The following is a 21,876-nucleotide window of genomic DNA, read 5'->3' as shown; positions in this document are numbered from 1 at the left end:
GAAGAAAAAATGCAGTAAGAGTTATAAAACTTAGGGGGGTGGGGGGGGGGCAAGAAGGCATGCTAAAACAGTAATTAAAATGATAAATTTATTAGTTAGTTATAACACATACCCACAAAAAGTACAGTGATTATGATGATGGGGACTTTTAAAGTCTTTCTCGCTCACCTGGTAGTTGTTCTCGAACAGCAGTTTTCTATATAAGACTGCGTACTCATTCAACTCTTTCATTTTCCTGCCAACGCTGAGACAGAGGCGACATTGTGATTTCTCCTCTTCCGTTATCTCTTCCTTTATTATGATTTCTTCTAATGCTGCGTCCTGGAAACAAAGCAATTTCTATTGTGTTGACGGCTGACTGGCGCTGGGCAGCGACCCTGCTTTTTGAGTCCATGGCCGTGGGTTCGATTCCCACAACTGGAACTTAATTAAAATATTCATCAGTCATCTTAGTTCCCATCACTCAAGCTACGCTTACTTAGGGGCTAGATGGCGATGTGTGAGATGTCGTAGTATATAAATTATTTATTTATTTATGACATCAGGAAATGCGTCTTAATCGCGTTCTGCTTTCGGCAGCAAACCTTACCGAACTGTTGAACGCGAGCTAAAATAATCACCCAATCGGGAAATGTGCCCTGTAAATATGTACCTACAAATTTGTGGAAACTTAACTGGCTTATTGGAATTATCTTATTTAATTTTGTAACTATGTAAAAAAAAAATACCTCAGATCGTAAGTTGCCTTCGACCATAGAGTATCTAGAGGTCTGGTACTGAGCGCTTGTAGACGACGCACCGGGTTGATTCTGAGCAGAGCTCGAATCTCGACGGTCATTGAACACCAACTGTTTAAAAAAAAAAAAATTACTTCCCTCGTACAATGCCGCCAATTCACTGACATCTACTGTCATCATTGGTGTGTGATGAACATGTTTTGCAGTGTCTTTTTATCTATCTTAATATATATAAATCTCCTGTCACGATGTTTGTCCGCGATGGACTCCTAAACTACTTAACCGATTTTTAATTAAATTGGCACACCGTGAGTAGTCAGATCTTTAATTATAGTCGCAATTTTATTTTATTGCAAATTATTTGTCTATAATTAATTGACAGTCACATGTTATATATATATATACTACTATACTCATTTAAGGCTTAGTGATACTGAATACTTTAAAAACAAAATCAAACGCAGACGAAGTTGCGGGCAATAGCTAGTATATTATAAGTGTTTGTGTATATTATTCTTAAAATTATTCATCAGTCATCTCAGCACCCATAACACAAGCTACGCTTACTTTGTAACTACATGGCGATGTGTGTATTGTCTTAGTATATTCATTATTATTTTATTTTTATTTATTAATTAAGGACACTAAAAATATACATATTACTAGCTGACACCAGCGCCATCTGTCGGGCTGATTTGTGAATTTAAACCATCCAGGGTGCCACCCAAACCCAAACCGAGAAATTCATTCAAATCGGTCCAGCCGTGTAGAGGAGTTCAGTGACATACACACGCACACAAGAAATATATTTATTAAGATATCCCTTATACAGTAAAAACTTATTTGTATAAGTTTTTACTATTCTACACATTCAATTAAATGTACATCGATAACAAGTGACCATGAAATTCACAAAAAAAAAAATAACACTAAAAATATTATTATTAGAATGAAGATAATCTCCAGTACGAGTTATGAATACATAAGGGTAGGTTTTTCATAACTCTTACAATGCCTATTAATACACTCGGCGTCACAAAATTCGCAGCTATCTGAAAATGAGGGTTTAACCGATAACATCACCAAACCAGTACATCTGAGCCAAACAATATTGATATCAATAATCAATGATATAAATTTTCAAGTTACAGAAATAAACAATCAATCAATCAATAATACTTTATTGCACACAATAAATAAATAAAAGGGAACAAAGGTACAAGTCGTTTAAATTTGTGTAACATAGGCGGCCTTATCACTTATAGTAATTTCTTCCAGGCAACCATGTTATAATATTTCACACAGCGTATTCCGCAATAAAACGCAATAACAGGTAAAGATTCAAACAAAAAAAGGTGTGTTGTTATTATACAACTAGCGGACCCTCGCGACTTCGTCCGCGTATGAGTCAATCGAGAAGCTAGAATAAATCTGATCGTGGCTATTTCTTCTTATCAATCTTATCTTCCTGATTATTTACTTGTTGAGACACCGGTTACGCTTGATTGTTTTGCTTTGCATAGGCCTCCCCCAGGTTCTTCCATGCTTCGCGATCATGGGTTTTTCTTGTCCACAGAGGTCCTGCTGTCGCTCTTAAGTCATCTTCCCACCTTCGGAATGGTCTTTCCCTTCTTCTCTCACCGTCTTTAAGATACCACTCTAGCCTTGGGCTAAAGATATAACGTGGCTATTTACCTACTATTATTTAACGTGGTATACCTACTGAGTTAGTAAGTTGTCATTATTTCAGTTGATACATACAGACATACATCCATCCTCACAAACTTTCGCATTTATAATATAAGTAGGATTGTACGCATGCAGTCGATCGTTGTTCCAAATGGCTTGCGACTTGCTGTTATTTGTGAAGAGTTATGTCGTTTATCTCCGACAATATTTATCAGACCCTAATTAAAATAAAACAATACATTCTTGATAGTATACACTTACAAATAAAAAAAAAGAAATATTATAATCGGTTCAAAATTTAATGGAGCTATGAAGTAAAATTGATAAAAAATTTCATCCCATTTCCCGGAGGAAACTTATTGTTTATCGGGATAAAAAGTATCCTATATGATGACCCGGAATATCAGCTACCTGTATACCAAATTTTATTTCAATCCGTCAAGTAGTTTTCACGTGATGCCCGGACAGACGTACAGACATAAATTAAATAAAAATCTGTTTTGGACTCGTATTGATTATAAAGCCACCCCCGGTCTAAATTTTAAAAATATATTAAATGTACAGAAATCCTCCAGTTAGTTTTATTATAAACTAGCTGTTGCCCCAAACTTCGTCTGCGTTTGTTTTTGTTTTTCGAAATTCAAAATTCAAAATTCAAAATTCATTTATTTCAAGTAGGCCTAATACAAGCACTTTTGAAACGTCAAGTCTGTCCGTGTGTAGTGACTCTACCACCGGTTCGGAAGGCAGATTCTACCGAGAAGAAGCCGGCAAGAAACTCAGCAGTTGCTCTTTTCCAACATCAAAAATTTACATTTTATATTTTAACATTCATTTTTCTATCTTGTGAGAGATGAAAGCGGAGCCGGATGCTTCCAAGCAACCTTGTCATTAAGAAACTCATCAATTGTATAATAACCTCGCTGTAATAAATGTGTTTTAACACATTCTTTAAACTTATGGATTGGTAGGTCCAAAATTACCTCGAAAGACATGTGGCATTCAATTTAGGTGTCATTGTGCTGACATTTTTAAGTTGTGTATTCTTATATAAAAAAAAACTGGTGTAGTTTTTAAAAATAAATTTTTCTATTCACATAATAAACAATATCTAAAAAAAATGTCTAATCAGTCTCAGCTCCTCCTTACAAAGAATAGTGATCTTTAAAGGAAGGATCTAAATCGCATTATTAGTCGATTCATATGTTAACGAAGAACATTTCTGACAACTTTTATTTAATCCTAGCACTGGGCCTCATAAATGTGGCAGGACTTTATGTATTTAGGATAGCTAAGCCTTAAATGACGGGTTTGCTGCCGTCCGCTGAGGAGTTCTGTCCTCTATCTCCAATCACATTCATCAGATCTATACGAAATTTGGGCAAAATTAAATAGATATTATAACATCTAAAGTACAAAAGTAATTATTTAAATCGGTTATCATTTGACGGCCTTATGGTGTAAAATCGTCAAACACTTTCGTCCCCCCCTAAAAAGAACTGAGCTTAATTTCGGGATAAAAACCATCCTAGGTATATTACTTCTAATACCTTCAGGAATATGTGTACAAAGTTTCGTGACGATCGGTTTAGTAGTTTTTGCGTTAAAGCGTAACAACAAACAAACTTACATTCACATTTATAATATTAGTAGGGATATAGATTGAAGCAATATATAATATAGGTACCTACTCATTTATTTGAAGCAAAAGTTTTATTATCTACCTGATCTGGGAAAGCGCCTTTCCTTAGCCTTTTTAAACCGCATTTTGTATCATAAAAGTGTATCTCCTTAAAATGTTTTGAGCAAACTACACTTCCCTTTGACGGTTTCCAAAACTCGTCTAGCCGTGCTCTTTGAATAATTTGCGTCCACAAAGCTCTTCGGTCTTCTTTAGTAGGGAATCTAAAATTTAACAAATATCTATATTTTCGCTATGGAGGGTGATACAGAAATAAATATTGTAGTTCCCTAAAACAGCCGAGAGGCGCATCCTCTCGATGAAAGCCAAAGCACAATATTAATTATATTATTTATTGAATCGTATTATTTATTGAATCAGATTTCCGATCAGCCCCTAGAACGTAGAACTTTTTTACCAATGTTCTTGTTTTACATATGGAGGGTAGAGGTAAGGAGAGTCATCTGTGTATATGAAAAAGTGTCGTCAAAATGTATTAAATTAGGATGGCGCCACATTTGCATCGGGGTAACTCTTAAAAGAAGCGCCAAATATAAATATTGTTAGAGTAGGCTTGAAAAATAAACAAGGAAGTATGGAGATACAAGGAAGTAAGGTTATATTTACCACAATATTTTGTACAACGTAAGTTGTTGAAATTCTCAATAATTAACTATTTTAGTCGATAATGACATTAAATTTTTTAACTCGGCATACTTCAATTCATCTACGATTGCTACATTCATACCATACCCTGTGCATCCACCAGCGCCATTGTGGAGGATTTTTGAACTGTTATTTAGCGCATACAACTGGACACTTTTTCAACTTTTCTCCCATATAAGATGACTCTCCTTACCTCTACCCTCCATAGTTTTACAGACAACGCAAGCGCCATCTTTGATCTGCGCAATAAATACATACCTACATTTTTTTTTAAATTGTGTAGGTACTTAAAGAAACATGCGTTCAAATCATAATTTTTTTTTTAAATACGGCAAACATTTTTGTGATACAGCCACCAAAAAGTTTGAATTTCTTCAACTTTATTATAAAAGGTAAACTTCAAGTTATTATACTTTGCCTTTAACTTATAATGGCTCAAAAACCCACGATGATAGTTTAGAAAAAACACGAAATCATTATTTAGAGCAACGTTGTCCAAGAAGTTCATTTATTACATACATAGCAAAAGAGAGTAGAAATTAATAGGGCACTACAGTTTCACTTGACCAAAAGGTGCTTTTTGAAAGCAAATGTTATATAATTCGTACTAATATTTGCAGAGTTTCCTCGATTTCTCCAGGATACCTACTTCAAACAAAAAACGAATTTATCAAATCGGTTTAGAAATCACAGAGTTCTGAGTTAACAACAACCGACCTCCTTTTTTGGTAAGTCGGTTAGAATGCACGGGCGCCATCTTGGATTCACTGAATAAATACTTTTAGATTTTGAAAATGATTTAAACAACCATACTCTACTTTAATAATATTATAACCTTTTTTTAATATACGGCATATATTTTCGTTAAATCTGATAAAAGTTTAGGTTTCAGTTAGTATACTAATGAGATACCGCAACTATAATATGCCTGAAGTAGGAAAAGTTTAAACTGTTATATAGCAATACTCTCTGCGTCAATTAAAAAAATATATATATTAATTAATTATATCAATATCTGAATGCGTTACTTACAAATGAAACGTGATCCCGTCTTTCTTTTTGCGACCAGCGACATTTTTGCATGTGGGTACAGCACAAGAAGGCATATTTAAAAAAAAAGACACTTAGAAAACACAGTTAACCACACGACAGCCACAGAGTGACTAATCGCATGTTCGTCAGAGCATACCACAGTGGAGTGGTTTTTAATGTTCCGATAAGTGGCGCGCACACGGGTTCTGTTTGTTCTCGATTCTGTTACCTAAACAAGATATTTGCAATAGTATTCCGAAATATTCGTAAAACGGGGCTATTTTTGACCCCAAGATTGTCCAACTCTCCTTTTATAATGTCGCAATTATACCAGCAACCACGCCCTTCATACCGGAACACAGCAAATCTGCTTGGCGGACGAAATAAGAATGACGGTACCTATTACCTACTTACTTTCCCGGACGAGCTCTGTCAAAAAAAGCTCGACTAAGTAGGTACATCTAAATTACTTAAAAATACTAAATCCTAAAGAATCATTCAAAAAACAAATTAAATTGGTTATATAGACGCAACGCGTCTCATGCCAGGCAGTTTTTTTATCATTCAATTCTAAGCTTTATTCTTTCCCGCATAAGTAACATTAAAATCATTCGTTCTATTTTGAACTCTATTTCATAAGGAATAAAGCTCCAGGATTGTCAGCGGTAGTTTAGCGTACGCGTACCTCATTTGCGACGTTGCCGCTCTTACCCAAACGTAAACCGTTCGATGCCTGGATGCCAGCGAATAGCGTCTAGCTAAGCTAGCTAATGCCCTGATAGTAACATATTAAATCAATAGGTTAAACTTATTCATTTGCACAATCCGGCAATTCTTCCCGGGGAAACGAGAATGTTTTTCTTCTCCCACAGTTCTATCAACGCACCGAGAATTGGAGCATTTGTGCGTCGCCGTACAGGGTGTAAATAATATCAAAATAATAGAGATTACCACTTGCAACAAAATAACCTTTCATCTCCTATATTTATTTACCCCTTTGGAGGTTGTATTTGTATAATTCTTAAAGCGCACATTGTACGATATAAATTTTTATCGATTTAGCTTAGAAAACGAAAGACTTTCGTACAAACTTTCATTCCATATTTCAATCTTCATCAACTTCAACCTTAAGGGGATGAAGATTTAATACCTACTTGAGTATAAATACAAAATTTACGATTTTCACCCCCTTTGGGTTGAAGATTTAAGTATAGCCTCTCAAAAATTAGGCTATAAGATGCAAAAAGTATTTAAAAAAGCCACGAGTAGGTACGCTGTAGTAAATAAAAATATAATTATGTATTCACTTATTTAAATGTAATGTATCTATACATACTTTGACTTCGACTTTCTAATTGGCTCCTCGGAATAAATAAATAAAAATTCCAGAAAAATCCTCTTTAAATATAAATATCAGCAAAATTCAGGTAAGTATTTGGTAAATTCAACTTGTGCGAGAGGCCGTGAGACACGCCACGACCAGTGACAGTCCGTCAAATGAAACAGGAAAAGTGGTTTGTTGAAAATGTGTATTTCATTTCGAGGCAGAATTTTAATGGCGTTGTTTAAAACATTTTGCAACAATTAGATTCACTAGCGTTAGTCGCCATTTTAGTATCGACTTTAAACAAGGTGGACTGGGTGGCACTGGGTCTTTTGATCTTAGTCATTGGAAATTTTGGCAGAAGTAAATTCAATTTATCTCAGTAATTACTGAACATATGATAGCTTTGTCTATGAACCACTCATATCTTTTTCCAACTTTATCGTTAGCGCAATTGAATTCGTTTGATTTAATTCACTTTGATTTTTTTCTATTTCATTCTCTAGTGGCGAGATTTTAGTTTCCGATGTTTTTGATTCACTAATTTTACGTTTTCTTGGTTTTTGTCTTTGGTCGTCTGATGGCGTTGCTCTCTGAGGTAGTTTTCTTGATTTTGGCTCAGTTTGGGTGGCTACATTGGTATCAATTTCGATATTAGGTTTACTTTCTTGGTCTTTCTTGTGCGGAAATATTGTTGGGATTGCATCACTACTGAGTTTTGTGACGATTTTAATAGCCGATTTTTCGAAATGAGCTGAGCAGACCACGTAGCTTTTGGGTTTTAAATTTTCTTTTGTCAACAGATCTTCTCTGTCGATGGCTTTTAACCATTTCCTTCGTCTGAAAAAATATAAATTTGTGTAGAAGAAAGTAAGTGAACAGAGTCTAGGTGTACAAGATAATATTAAATGTAAACTCATCCATCTTCAAGCAATTTACGACTTTTTAGTTTCATAAGAGGTTACCACGAGAATCCATCAGACAACGTTTTGGTGTCGAAGTTGAATCGACATTGCAACCGGCTAGGTACTTCAGTTCCAAAAGGTTATATCCTATTCTGAGCGCTAGCCATAAACGACTTTATCAACTTTAGATAGGTTATAAATTATTTTGCTTTACACGCGCGTATTGTAGTTGCAAAGGGTCACATCTCATACTGAGCGCGCAAGGCATAAACGACTATATCTACATTAGAATAACCCAAGTTATTATGTGCAACTAACGCTTTCCGCAGTTTTTAAAAGGTCACATCGCATGCTCAATGCTTACAGCATAAACTTTCTTATTAATATCAAGTTTAGTTACAAATTACAATGCGCGTAGTTTATTAATTTGTCTAATAGCTCAGTCTCATAAAATTGCATCTCGTTCTAATCACACGAACCATAAACGATTTTATTTGCCCTACATTTAGATACAAATTACAAATTACAATACTCTATGTTTTGAGTAATATAAACAGATTAGACAAGGCAAGTACTAGGTTACCTTACGATATAAAATCGAGGATATAAATAGATTTTGTATAAATAATGCTCAATAGATAAGAAAGCTTTGTTGTTTGTTTTCATAAGTAAGCAAAGAACGTTAGTTTGCGAGTTTTGACATCAAAATATAACTAGGTATAATCTATATTTATTTAAAAAATAGATGCAAAATACGTGCATGGGTATTTAAATATCACCTACCTACTTATTACATATACGATGATGTATAAAAAAAACAAATTATGTTTTTTAAATTTGGTTATGAAGTGAAACTTCAATATCGGCGTTGGAAAAAAAATTACCGTGACATTTTTCCGTTACGCGTCTCATTTTTCTGTTACGCGCCATCATTTTATCGTGCCTACCACGGGGTAAGAAAAAAAATAAACAAATTAAATTATTGCATGTCTATTATAATAAATGGTTCTAGTTAAACTTCATCTAATTTAATTTTATTTAATCATTTTTTGTAAAGTTGCATATATTGGAACATATTTCGAAAAATAAGGTCATAAAGAAGCTTCACATCTTACGTGTGTAAACTACATAGGTACGCACACATTTTTTTTTTGTTTATATAAGGGGTACGGAATGATTGACAAAAGGGGTCTTTTTACTCACCTCTCGGCTTCTACGGGCAGTATGAAAAACGACAAAGTCGGGTCCCTGCTGGTGTTCAAGCAATTGAAAGCAGCGCAATATTTCACTGTTTTTCTCTTCTTTTCTTCTATTACCAAAACAGACCTTTTTATGTCTTCGTCCATTATTAAAGTTTTGTTTTATCACAGTGCTATAAAGCAATTTCTTTTATTGTGGTTTTTACAGTTTTCTTATGTAGCAGTAATTAGGGATTCGCAGTTATTCATTTTTTTACAAAAAATATGACGTTAACAATTTTGTAATGAGTACGTTAGAGTCAAATCACACGCGTCTCAGTTAGCAATCGACACTCGACTGAACTAGCACCGACGTCGGGTTCCCCGGTCCCCTAGTTAAGTTAGTAGGGTTGTCAACACTTTTTTATCTGACTACCCATAAAAAAGAGTACGTTTCTCCATTCCACCATAACTTCTGAATTATATACTTGATTTTTTGTTCAAAGTGTGTCATCAACATTATCATATCAACTCATTACCGGTCTACTACTGGGCACGGGTCTCCCCCCAAAATGAAAAGCATAAGCAGTTGAGCTCACCGTCAACGGCCAACTTGTAGCGGAATAATAAAAAAATAAAAAATGAATTATGCCTAGGTATTACCTACCTTCCTAAAATGAGGATTATTTTATTTACTGCAAACAGCGAACGAAAAAAGTTTTTCGTTCGCTGACTGCAAATAACAGGATGGTTAAAAGTTATTTCAAAAGTTGATAAATAAATTCATTCGATTTTGATCCTTATAAGGTATAGATTAAACACGTTATTCATATGATTTGTAAAAAATTAATAACTAATTGGTTGTTGCATTCAATTTTGAACTTTATTTTTATAAAGATACAGTAGGTGCAAGTATAGAGTATTGCGAACGGACTGAGGGTTCGTGAAATGCGACGTTGCCGCTTTTATACCCAGCCGCAGCCGACGCTACGGGATTCCCGATTCATTGTTTGAGTTTGCATTCGAAACAGAGTAACATATTAAATGAATGGTAACATACAATGACACTATAAGTTAAACCAATATAAAATTATGACGGTGAATAATCAATACATATTTGAAAATTTATGTAGGTACATAAAAATAAAACAAAATTTAAAAAGAAAGTGGACTGTAACAATATTAGAAGTAAAAATAAACTTTTAGATAGTGCAGTTTATTGCATAAAATTAGAAATTCATTTAAGGGCAATTGTATACCTTTTTATAACAAATTACCAGATGAAATCCTAGAGATGTCTCTCAATAAGTTCATAGTTTATATAAAACGTTAGCTTATAAACAAAACCCTATTATAATATTACGGATTACATGTATGAAAAAAAAGTTTGGGTATGAATTGTTTGGTTTTAACAAATATATATCATAGCTCAACGTTAACTAGACTGTGAGATGGTGATAACAAAAAAACCTGGCTAAGTTTGTTGTGGGCTCTTCTTAGACCAGCAGGGGTATTACGTATCTCGCGACAGGCGTAAATCTTGCAATCACTGCTGTCAAACGTCACTTTTGTTTATTTATTGTATGGAAAAGTGACGTTTGACAGCAGTGATTGCAAGATTTACGCCTGTCGCGAGATACGTAATCACCCTGCCGGGTGCGTTTGGAACCCTCCTAGCTTTAGTTTTAAGTTTATGAATATGGTTATCGCCATCATCTCACTACCGTGTAATTCTCATGTAATGTACGCATCAAAAGTGCCACCTATGGGCTTATATACTTGAATAAAGATGTTTTTGACTTCGACTTTGTATTATATATTTACAACAAACGTACATATTCATCATGAACCCATCAAAAATGGCCCACCAGCAGGGCTAGCGAAGGCAGGAGACAAAAATTATATCTCCTGTCGTCCGCCTACTGTACCACGCGAACATGGAATAGGTAGGAGAAGTTCTTGTTTGTTTGTATACTAGAACGCGATTATCCGCGATTTGAAAATTTATTTCAGTGTTGGATAGCCCATTTATGCCGCAATGCTAAGACTGAAAGGAGCATGCAACCAATAAAGAATGTTTAAAAATCGGGGGTTTTATTCGCTTTGACAGCTTCCGCTGCGTACCTACGCTGCGCAAGCGGTTTAAGTTTGACAAAGTTGTACTCCCTTAAATGTTCTAAAAAAAATCCGCGACGGCATATGCCTCTCTTTTAAGGTTGACTTATACGCAGACGAAGTCGCGAGGACCCGTAGTTTATGAAAATTTAGCTTAATTTGCTATACTCCGCGAAAAGCAAGTGAATCTGTATGCTGTAATTTATAGTTTCTTCAATCCTTATACAAACAGATCTTCGGCAATGTACCCTCTACGCACGTATCGCTCCGAAACCGGAGCATCCTCAGGAGATGTTGATTTTACAATGAATAATTGTTAAGTCACCGTGCCGTAGTTTGTACACGGGCAGGGCACGGTAATATATTAGACTGCGACGTGTCCGACTTCCTACTACTAAATAACATTTTTTGTTTTGATATACACAGATAATAAACGCACCATTTTAAAAAAAGAATAATTAATACGAATCCTTCAAGGTACCTAAAGTACCTTTTTCTTATTCGTCTTCTAACTTTTAAAAAAAGAATATGATTCAACATACAGGTGTCGGTATAACAGGCAACTGCAAGGTTGGCACCGCCCAATCAAATAGTCTGCGGCTGTTTAGTCTAGGTCGAAACTGATTGTCTGTGAAATGCACAGAGCATACAGTGCTCCTTTTTCCTGGACGCCACACGGGGCCCCTACCCGTTGCTGTTGTCCATTTTTCCTTGGTCTCAGGATTACTTGGGAACCTAAAAGTATGAAATCTCTACTAATATCATTCATGTAATGAGTACCTAATCCCCCCCCCCTCTCAACGCGACGTCTGCGGTAGGCCAGATGAATTTTACTTGCGCGCCGATGCTTTCGATGAGTATACAAACAAGTTCACTCAATATATGTGTACTTATACAATGATAAAACTTATGCTCATACAATAAATGTGAGAGTCTGTCTGTTTGTTTGTTAAATACTTATGTTTAGCACAACCACTGAACTAATTGAGTACGATTGCATCATTTAAACACGGATTATCTTGGTTCGGGTCAAAACTATTATGTATAGGTAACCTACTTTAAGAAAAACCCTGATTTATACCATACATGCCGATTTTAATGCCACTAACTTCATAAACATCCGACACAAGCTTAGACATAATTGATTTGAATGTGACTTGTTATTTAATGTAGAAAATTGATATAATCATTAACGAATAATCTTTGCACGTCAATCTTGGCAGGATATGTGATACTTATAAAATTTAATTAAAACCTATGTAAACATGTTGCATGTACTATATTCAAACAAAATAAAAAATTGATTGATTGATTGATTCACATCGATTTCACCCTTTTAGGGGACGAATTTGCAGTTCCTATATGCAACAACATTGCAACCTTTCGCAGACAATATGCAGTTGTCTTGTCACTTGTCTATGACCATATCTAGTTTGTCACTTTCACGCGTCCAAGTTTCCTCACGATCCCTTTATTCACCGTTAAAGCAATAACATCCAATTGCATAAATTAAAAACGCACATAATTCTAGAAAGATTGATTGTACACCACAAAAAGAATATATAAAAAGAAAAGTATAACAAAACAACGTATAAAATTTGGCGGCCTTATCGCTTCATAGCGATTTCTTCCAGGCAACCAATGGCGAAGATAACAAATACAGAAAATAGTTAGGTGGTGCATATACCCATTAAATAAATATTTCATGACCTAAATATATATAAATAAGTGATTACCATTAGAAATAAAATATATAAAAATGATATTTACTTAAAAATAATATAATAAATTAAATATGAAACAAAATAAATAATGATCCTCAAATATAAATAATAAATAAAGAAAAAAGAGAAGAGGGGAGCAGTGAACTATCCCGGGTCATCAGATGATCGAGACAGAAAGTGATCTTTCACAAGTTTTTTAAAGAAGTAGAAAAAATTATTACCTGTGAAATGTGATACCATTGGTGTGCAAATTTGCCGATTCGCTGCGAAGTTTGCAAGTCACAATTGCGCAGGATGGCATTTTGGAAATAAAATAATATTATCTGCGACCGCGCGTGCTCACTAGGCCGCGACTAGCAGCGAACTGGTGGCAGGGTAAGCCCTCCGGGCATACATGATAAAACAGTTAGATAGTACGCAGGGACATCAGCGTTCCAACATTTACTCTGAAGGTATATTTGTTTGCGTAGGTATTTATTTTTAACTGACTGCCAATAAAAGGCGAAGATTTAAAAATATACAACCTATTTTTTTAATTCCTCTCATTTTATAATTGTTATAGTTTGTATGGATGTTTGTAACCCTTTCTTGCAAAAACTACGAATCGCACGAAATGCTCCAACCAGAAATAAATTCGCCTTCCTTCGATACTGATTGATAACTATATTATTAAATCTGATAATATATTTGATTTATTTATTTTTAATTCAATTAGTACGGTTAAAACCAATTACACTAATTAAATACATAGCAGATTAAAACGAGAACAAAAAAAAAGAAATTACAAAAATAAAAACAGAAACAAAAACATAATTACAACAATTCAATTACCTTAACAATAGTTTTACGTAAATTATACTATCTTCTCAAAAAATCAAAAAATAGTTAAGCCAAAAACATGGTGCTATTACATTTCTCACTGTGCTGTAGGCAATGGTTGAAAACTGTGTTCCAAGGATCCGCAAATATGTCACAGTGGGGAAGCTCCGTCAGCAGTGCATTTGGCGCCGAAAGACTGCGAGGAATGGGAGATCGGACACTGCGGCAAGACGGGACGGCGAAACATTTGCTTTGGCGACACAGACGTAATTGACAGTAATTACTAGGAGCAGATAAGCGGCACAATTTTTTTTTACAATTTATTAATTATAGTCTTACAACAAAACGTTTACAGATGTGCAATGCGAATTCTAAATATGATGAATAACTAAGTATTATTTTGTCCGTCATATTATACAGGCTCACTGAAGCCACTTGCTAAGGTAAAAAAAAATGGCTTGAGGTATTTTATAATTCGTGACGTTTGTCTTAAAGTCTAACGCCATCTTGCGACTCGATTGAATAAGGAAGCGTTGGTAGAAATTTCACAATAGGCACCCAGAAAATACAACACGTAGTTAGGCAGTGATCGTGACCGGGACGGAAACGAATGGGTGCGGTCCGGAGGAGTGCGGGGTCCTGCTTCTGCCAGCGACGTCGGCTTTGCTTGCGCACAATTACTCTCAATGAGTATACACAGTCAGTATCGATACAACGAGTAACATTATTAGAGAAATAATATTAGAGGATGCATTTAATAAGAAACACCCTGTGAAAATATGAAAGCATGTTGATTTTTCCATACAAACGAATTTTCAAAAATTCAAAATTTGTTTATATCAAGTAGGCCTAATATAAACACCTTTGAAACTTCAAGTCTGTCTATGTGTAGTGACTCTACCACTGGTTCGGAAGGCAGTTACTACCGAGTAGAAGCCGGCAAGAAACTCAGCAGTTTCTCTTTTCCAATATCCGCCCAAATTAAAAGTGATCCATCTTTATACATATAACTTTCATATACGTGGAAAGTAAACTTTAAAAATAAGGGTCTATATAAATAAAGCACAAGTACGGTAATTGGTCGGCCGACTGGCGCAGTGGGCACCCACCCTGCTTTCTGAGCCAAAGGCCGTGGGTTCGATTCCCACAGCTTTTAAATGTTGTTGTGATGAACATGAATGTTTTTCAGTGTCTGGGTGTTGATCTGTATATTTTATTATAAGTATTTATGTATATATTATTCCTACAAATATTAATCAGTCTTCTTAGTACCCATAACACAAGCTATGCTTACTTTGGGGCTAGGCAATGTGTGTATTGTCGTGGTTTATATTTATTTTATTTATATTAATTGTAGAGACTCTTCTCTACTAATGCAAACTGAAGTAGAGATTGGAGAAGGTGACGGTTGGAATCAAATTAAATACTAATTGCGAAGTATATATTTGTTAAGCGCGCGCGCGACCCGTTAACGTCGCCGCCTAGCCTGTGAGACACTGCGTAGTTACACTGAATGTAAAAAGACATATTGTATGATACCAAATTTGCTTCCACAGTAATCCCCACATTAATTTTAAAACAAAACACGCGTGTCTAATATGGCGCGATTAGGAGCCTCATATTGATAATTCTCGTATAAATAAGGTCCAAGTTACGAGCAAGTCTGATAAAAAAGGATATTTTCCGTCGAGAGAGTCGAGCGGGACATATTTATTTATTTATTTATTTATTTATTGGGTCTACCAGCGATTTTACATAGATAAAAATAATATTACTTATCATATAAATATTACTCAGAGTATGCAAAACCATATAAAGGTAAACACTACATGCTAAATTCGCTTATGTACTAACAATTTTCAAAGAGAATTAATAAAAACTAATAAAAAGAACAACAACAAAAGCCGAAACAGTTACAAACGGAAAAAACTAAATTATTATTATAAAAGAAGTTATGATTAAAATTAAAATTAAAATTAGAACTATGTTTAACTACTCTACATACTAAAGATATTAATTATATAAAATAAACAATGATTAAGATACTCGGGATGACAGATTGGTTAATTATATCAATTAATTAATTATATATATTAATTACATATCCCGTGAAAATTAAAAAAAAAACCCATAGAGTTACCGGTATAGTTAATAGGTGTTCCTTACATGTCCTGCGTACTGTTGCTCGGTTTATAGGCGATTTTTGAAGTTATACTTCTTTTGGCGGTTTAGGGAAAAATGATGAGAGTAAATTTTAACGATGCGCGCGCACACCGTCACGAAAAACGACACCTTGAAGTTAGCTATAGTCAACAATTTTGTTTTTCAATAAAAGGTTTGATACTGTACACTTTGAATTGTCAAAGTCTGCGGGCTAATTGCGGTTATTTAATTGATATAATTGTACAAACACACAAATCTCAAATTTCAACGATGAAACTTGGTTTTCCGATAATGAGATAACTAGATAATGCGTTATAATAAATCTTTCAATGTATTAAATACCTTTTTCTATTGTTAGAGTAGTTTTTCCTACAAACGCAGAATAAGGCGAGCGATAAAAATTATGAAAAGATTTCTATCCTGTTACGCCAAAGAAGTATAACTTCTATCGCGTGTACTAAATACCTTTTTCTATTGTTAGAGTAGTTTTTCCTACAAACGCAGAATAAGGCGAGCGATAAAAATTATGAAAAGATTTCTATCCTGTTACGCCAAAGAAGTATAACTTCTATCGCGTGTACTAAATACCTTTTTCTATTGTTAGAGTAGTTTTTCCTACAAACGCAGAATAAGGCGAGCGATAAAAATTATGAAAAGATTTCTATCCTGTTACGCCAAAGAAGTATAACTTCTATCGCGTGTACTAAATACCTTTTTCTATTGTTAGAGTAGTTTTCTACAAACGCAGAATGAGGCGAAGGATAAAATTTTTGAAAAGATTTCTATCCTGTTCCGCCAAAGAAGTATAACTTCTATCGCGTGTACATAAGTGCACACACGTTTTTTTTCTATTAATATATTTAAAAAAAAAAACATATTTAATGTGGCGGTGTTTTACGTATTACATCTTCCGGATCCGCTAGTAGCTCGCAATTATGTAGTATCGATCGCGAAATCGCAACAGGCAAATATAACATGACCCATAGTCCTATACGCATGCGTCAGGGATGCCAGATCAATATCGCAAGCTGTAGGTTGATGTAGCACGTCGTGCTTGTGTCCCCTCAACCCCCCAACACCCGCTCTCCTGCAGTCTGATATGCATATCAGTTAACACAGCATTTACCCACTGTGTAAAGTTTGTATCAAACAAAAAAATATCGTCACTTCAAATTAAAGGCACTAATTTTGCAGATCTTGCTTGCAAAACATACTCAAAAACACGCAACACTCACACGTACATACACGCACGACCACACACACGCAAACACGCACGCATACACACACATTCACACACACATACACATACACAAACGCACTGTTGCACACGTACGCATACATGAACACGTACATTATAAAATTGTAAATTGTATTGTTTTAGTTGTAATATTTTATTTTTTCTTTGTTTTAGTCCTTTTGTATTTAAGCAAACCCGGAGGTGGCCGTTAATAGCTGTAACACAGTTTCTAACTAACACAGTTGTTACCGTTCCTTAGATTATAAGAATCCGTTGTACACGAGACACAATAAAGACAATTATTATTATTATTACAGAGCACGGGTGTCCTCCTACAATGAGAAAGGTTTAAGGCCGTAGTCCACCACGCTGGCCCAATGCGGATTGGTGGACTCCACACGCCTTTGAGAACATTATGTAGATGTGTCAAGCATGCAGGTTTCCTCACGATGTTTTCCTACAACGTGAGGAAACCTCCATTTTCCTATAATATGATTCGTTTGAAACGTTTTCCTATAATATGACTCCTAAGGTAATTTTGGACCTACCAATGCATAAGTTTAAAGAATGTGTTAAAACACATTTATTTAACAGCGAGGCTATTATACAATTGGTGAATTTATTATTGACAAGGTTGCTTGGAAGCATCCGGCTCCGCAATCATCTATCACAAGATATAAAAATCTTAATATATATAAATCTCCTGTCACGATGTTTGTCCGCGATGGACTCCTAAACTACTTAACCGATTTTAAATTAAATTGGCACACCGTGAGCAGTCTGCTCCAACTTAAGAGATAGGATAGCTTAGATATTTAATTATAGTCGCAATTTTATTTTATTGCAAATTATTTGTCTATAATTAATTGATAGTCACATGTACTCATTTAAGGCTTCGCAATACTGAATACGATAAAAACAAAATCAAACGCAGACGAAGTCGCGGGCAACAGCTAGTGAATTATAAAATGTAAAATGTAAATTGTTGATACTGGAAAAGAGCAACTGCTGAGTTTCTTGCCGGCTTCTTCTCGGTAGAATCTGCCTTCCAAACCGGTGGTAGAGTCACTACACACAGACAGACTAAACGTTTCAAAAGTGCCTATATTAGGCCTACTTGAAATAAATGAATTTTTAATTTTGAACGTTGAAGCAAGTGTTTCTTTAATGGCTTCAAACGCACATAACTTAGAAAAGTTTAAGGTAGGTGCTGGGATTCGAACTCGGCCCTTGAAAAGTTAAGTCACTACTACCCAATGCGCTATCACCGCTTCGTAATAGCCTGTTAAATTTTGTATTCTGAAACCTAAGTGGCCAATTGAGTTAATTTGAACTGCGTTTGCAATTGGAAGATACAATTGCGGAATCTATACTAATATAATATTGGCGACCGATTGGCGCAGTGGGCAGCGTTCCTCCTTTCCTGACCAAGGCCGTGGGTTCGATTCCCACAACTCTAAAATATTTGGGTGATAAACATGAATGTTTTACAATATCTGGGTGTCTATCTGTATATCTATATACATAAAAATGTTATGTTGGTTTGTGTACGCTTCAAAAACTCTAAAAGTTCTGCACCGATCGAGCTGAAATTTCAGCATGATATATAATACGCATCAAGGATTGTTCTTATCTATTTTTAGCATCAGTCACATTGCAGACAGTGGAAAAAGAAAAAATATTGTATATCCACAAGTATTGCAAAACGAAACTTATATGAAATGTATTATTTATTTTGTTTCTCATTTCAACCATTCAATCACAATGTGCCACAGCGAAGCGTGGCAGGCTACATCTAGTTACTCATAAAAATATTCATCAGTCATCTAAGTACCCATAACACAAGCTACGCTTACTTTGGAACTAGATGGCGATGTGTGTATTGTCGTAGTATATTTATTCATTGGCGCAGTGGAAGCCCTTGGTTTGATTCCTAGCGGAGGCTATTTGGGAATTAATTAAATCAGATTTTTTTCTGCTCCGATCTTGTAAAAGGATTGGGCGTAGCGATCGCTTAATAGTCAGCGACCCTGCTTTCTGAGTCGAAGGCAGTGGGTTTGATTTCCGTAACTGGAAAGTATTTGTGTGTTGAACATGAATGCTTACCAACGTCTGGGTGTTTATATTATAAGTATTTATTTATGTTATTCATAAAAATGTACATCAGGCATCTTAGTACTTATAACACAAGCTACGATAACCTTGCGGCTAGCTGACGATGTGTGTATTGTCGTGGTATATTATTTTTTTTTTTTTTTTTTTTTATTAACGATAGGCCAGCGTTTGACGACAATCATGCCCGTTAGAAAGCAATGATGAGGCCTAGGTTGGAGCACGCTTGCCTAGAAAAAGCCTGTTCACTCTAGCCTTGAAGGTTATAAAGTTATACGTGGCAGGAAAAACAGTTACCGGGAGGGCGTTCCACATCTTAGCGGCACGTATCAGAAACGTGGATAACAATCATGCCGGTTAGAAAGCAATGATGAGGCCTAGGTTGGAGCACGCTTGCCTAGAAAAAGCCTGTTCACTCTAGCCTTGAAGGTTATAAAGTTATACGTGGCAGGAAAAACAGTTACCGGGAGGGCGTTCCACATCTTAGCGGCACGTATCAGAAACGTGGATAAAAATCATGCCCGTTAGAAAGCAATGATGAGGCCTAGGTTGGAGCACGCTTGCCTAGAAAAAGCCTGTTCACTCTAGCCTTGAAGGTTATAAAGTTATACGTGGCAGGAAAAACAGTTACCGGGAGGGCGTTCCACATCTTAGCGGCACGTATCAGAAACGTGGATAAAAAACGTTTTATTATTGTTATTTACTTGTAGCTTTTTAATAATAAGGCAAGGATAATGGTAAAGACTCACGAAATCGGAGATGTCTGATGGGTCCTCGATGAGGCCGTCGCTGTCAGAGTCTTCATCCTCGGACGCGAGGACTGGGCCCGACGGAACGGACTCCGCCTGCAACAAACATGTACAAATGTTACGGTCATCAGAACAGCGGGGCTGTTCAGAGTTTTGCCCTCTCAAAACAGTTTGCAGATACAATAACGTGATGTGCAATAATTGTTGGGGCGGTGAGCCCAGTGGGTAGGACTTCGACTCTACTCTCGGGGAGCCGAGTTCGAATCCCAGCACGCACCTCTAACTTTCAAATTTCTTTTAGCAATTAATACGTCACTTGCTGCAACGGTGAAGGAATCACGATCCATTATGTACTCAAAGGTGTGTGGAGTCCACCAGTCCACACTTGGTGGACTACGGCCAGTGAGCAGTGGCGTGCATTGGGTTCCTTACCAGGGTACTCGTACTGCAGGAAAATTTAATATAACGGCTAAAATTCTCCTCCTATACGGGTTATATATCAATTTTAGGGTATGCAGTGCTTTTGTGCATGTATGAAGTGCATGCCACTGACAACGGCCTTTTACATTGTGGGAGGAGACCCTTGCCTTGTAGTGGACCGGCAATGGGTTTTTTTTTTTCTCTTTTAGACCTTAGTCAGATAATGTGACTATGTCGCTCTGTTAGTAATGTACAGATATTTATTTTCTTAATCTAAAATATGTTCTAATTAATTTATATATCAGTTTTGATTCTGATCTAAGAGGAAACGCTAAAAAGCTAATTACGTCAACTATACTTAAATAACTCGACAATGAGTTGATATGATGATGACGATAATGAATGTATAATAATGGTTTGGGCCACTGATAGTAATAAGAAAAGTGACGCCGTGACGCGCGAGTCTCATACAAAACTTACGAAAGAACATGTCTATACATGTATAGAAATTTAAATTAATTAAAACATTCCAATTCGAATCATATTTTGATAGCATTACGGATGATTTTAGTTTGCAACAATCTATCACTTTATGCGTCTTCGACTGAGAGGCGTCTATAAAATCACCTTACGCAGCTTCGACCATTTCGAGCAAACATTCAACATCATTTGGAGTAATGGAGTAGCTATTATTTTGTTTTTTTTTGTTTATGTAAATAAATATTTACTAATTGTATAATTTTATATACTAATTTTAAGAACAATTTACTACATAAATATATTTTATGTTATTGCCTTTTAGAATTTCCAGTAAGATTTTCGAATATCGTGGTTTTGTGTCTTTTACTAAATGTTTAAGAAAGTTTTTAAAAGTACTGTTCATTATAGAAAGTACATTTAAAACACTTTTTTTTTTTAAATGAGTCTGTGTCTGCTTGGTCCGACTAATCTCCAAAATGGCTCTATTTTGGCAAGAGTTCCAGTGGCAAGAGAGTGGCAAGTGTCGGAACCGACAGGATTTGAACCTGTGACTCTGGCAATCGCCGCCTGAGCGCTGTCTCCAATTAATCTACGGCTCTCCTACCGTTGATGCCGAAATTAGTATATGCCTTTTACATCAGTCTTATAGCGACTGTAGCGCCATCTAGTAGGAAGCGTTGCAGTTTCGATCTACTTTTTCAAAGGTCCATTCCATATTACAATGAGACACGTTTGAAACAAGAGATGACACTTTGCTTGTTTTATAATATAAGCGGAAGTTATTTAAGATTTGCGGGTCTTGAAGGTTTTTAACTGTCAATCTTTAAGCTTATAGACGATTATTA

The 21,876-nt window shown here is 35.6% G+C and overlaps 1 protein-coding gene across 12 annotated transcripts in view; it reads right to left on the bottom strand.

Annotated features, from left to right (window-relative positions):
• The window catches only part of LOC120635656, a 95,991-nt gene that overhangs the window by 10,082 nt on the left and 64,033 nt on the right, over nt 1-21,876 (bottom strand). For 8 of the 12 annotated variants that reach the window (XM_039906715.1, XM_039906716.1, XM_039906721.1 and 5 more), the window contains 3 exons: nt 20,132-20,227; nt 729-848; nt 169-321 (listed from right to left, as the gene is read on the bottom strand). In XM_039906715.1, coding sequence (XP_039762649.1) covers nt 169-321; nt 729-848; nt 20,132-20,227 — 369 coding nt within the window. Of the gene's footprint in view, nt 1-168; nt 322-728; nt 849-4,150; nt 4,332-5,805; nt 6,187-11,869; nt 12,063-20,131; nt 20,228-21,876 lie in introns of those variants that run through there. The other 4 variants (XM_039906717.1, XM_039906725.1, XM_039906722.1 and 1 more) reach the window with 3 other exon arrangements.

This window comes from Pararge aegeria, chromosome 27 (assembly GCF_905163445.1).
Source record: "Pararge aegeria chromosome 27, ilParAegt1.1, whole genome shotgun sequence".
NCBI classification, from domain to species: domain Eukaryota; kingdom Metazoa; phylum Arthropoda; class Insecta; order Lepidoptera; family Nymphalidae; genus Pararge; species Pararge aegeria.
The sequence above is the reverse complement of the archived record's forward strand: the minus strand, read 5'-3'. Positions and strand labels throughout refer to the sequence as shown.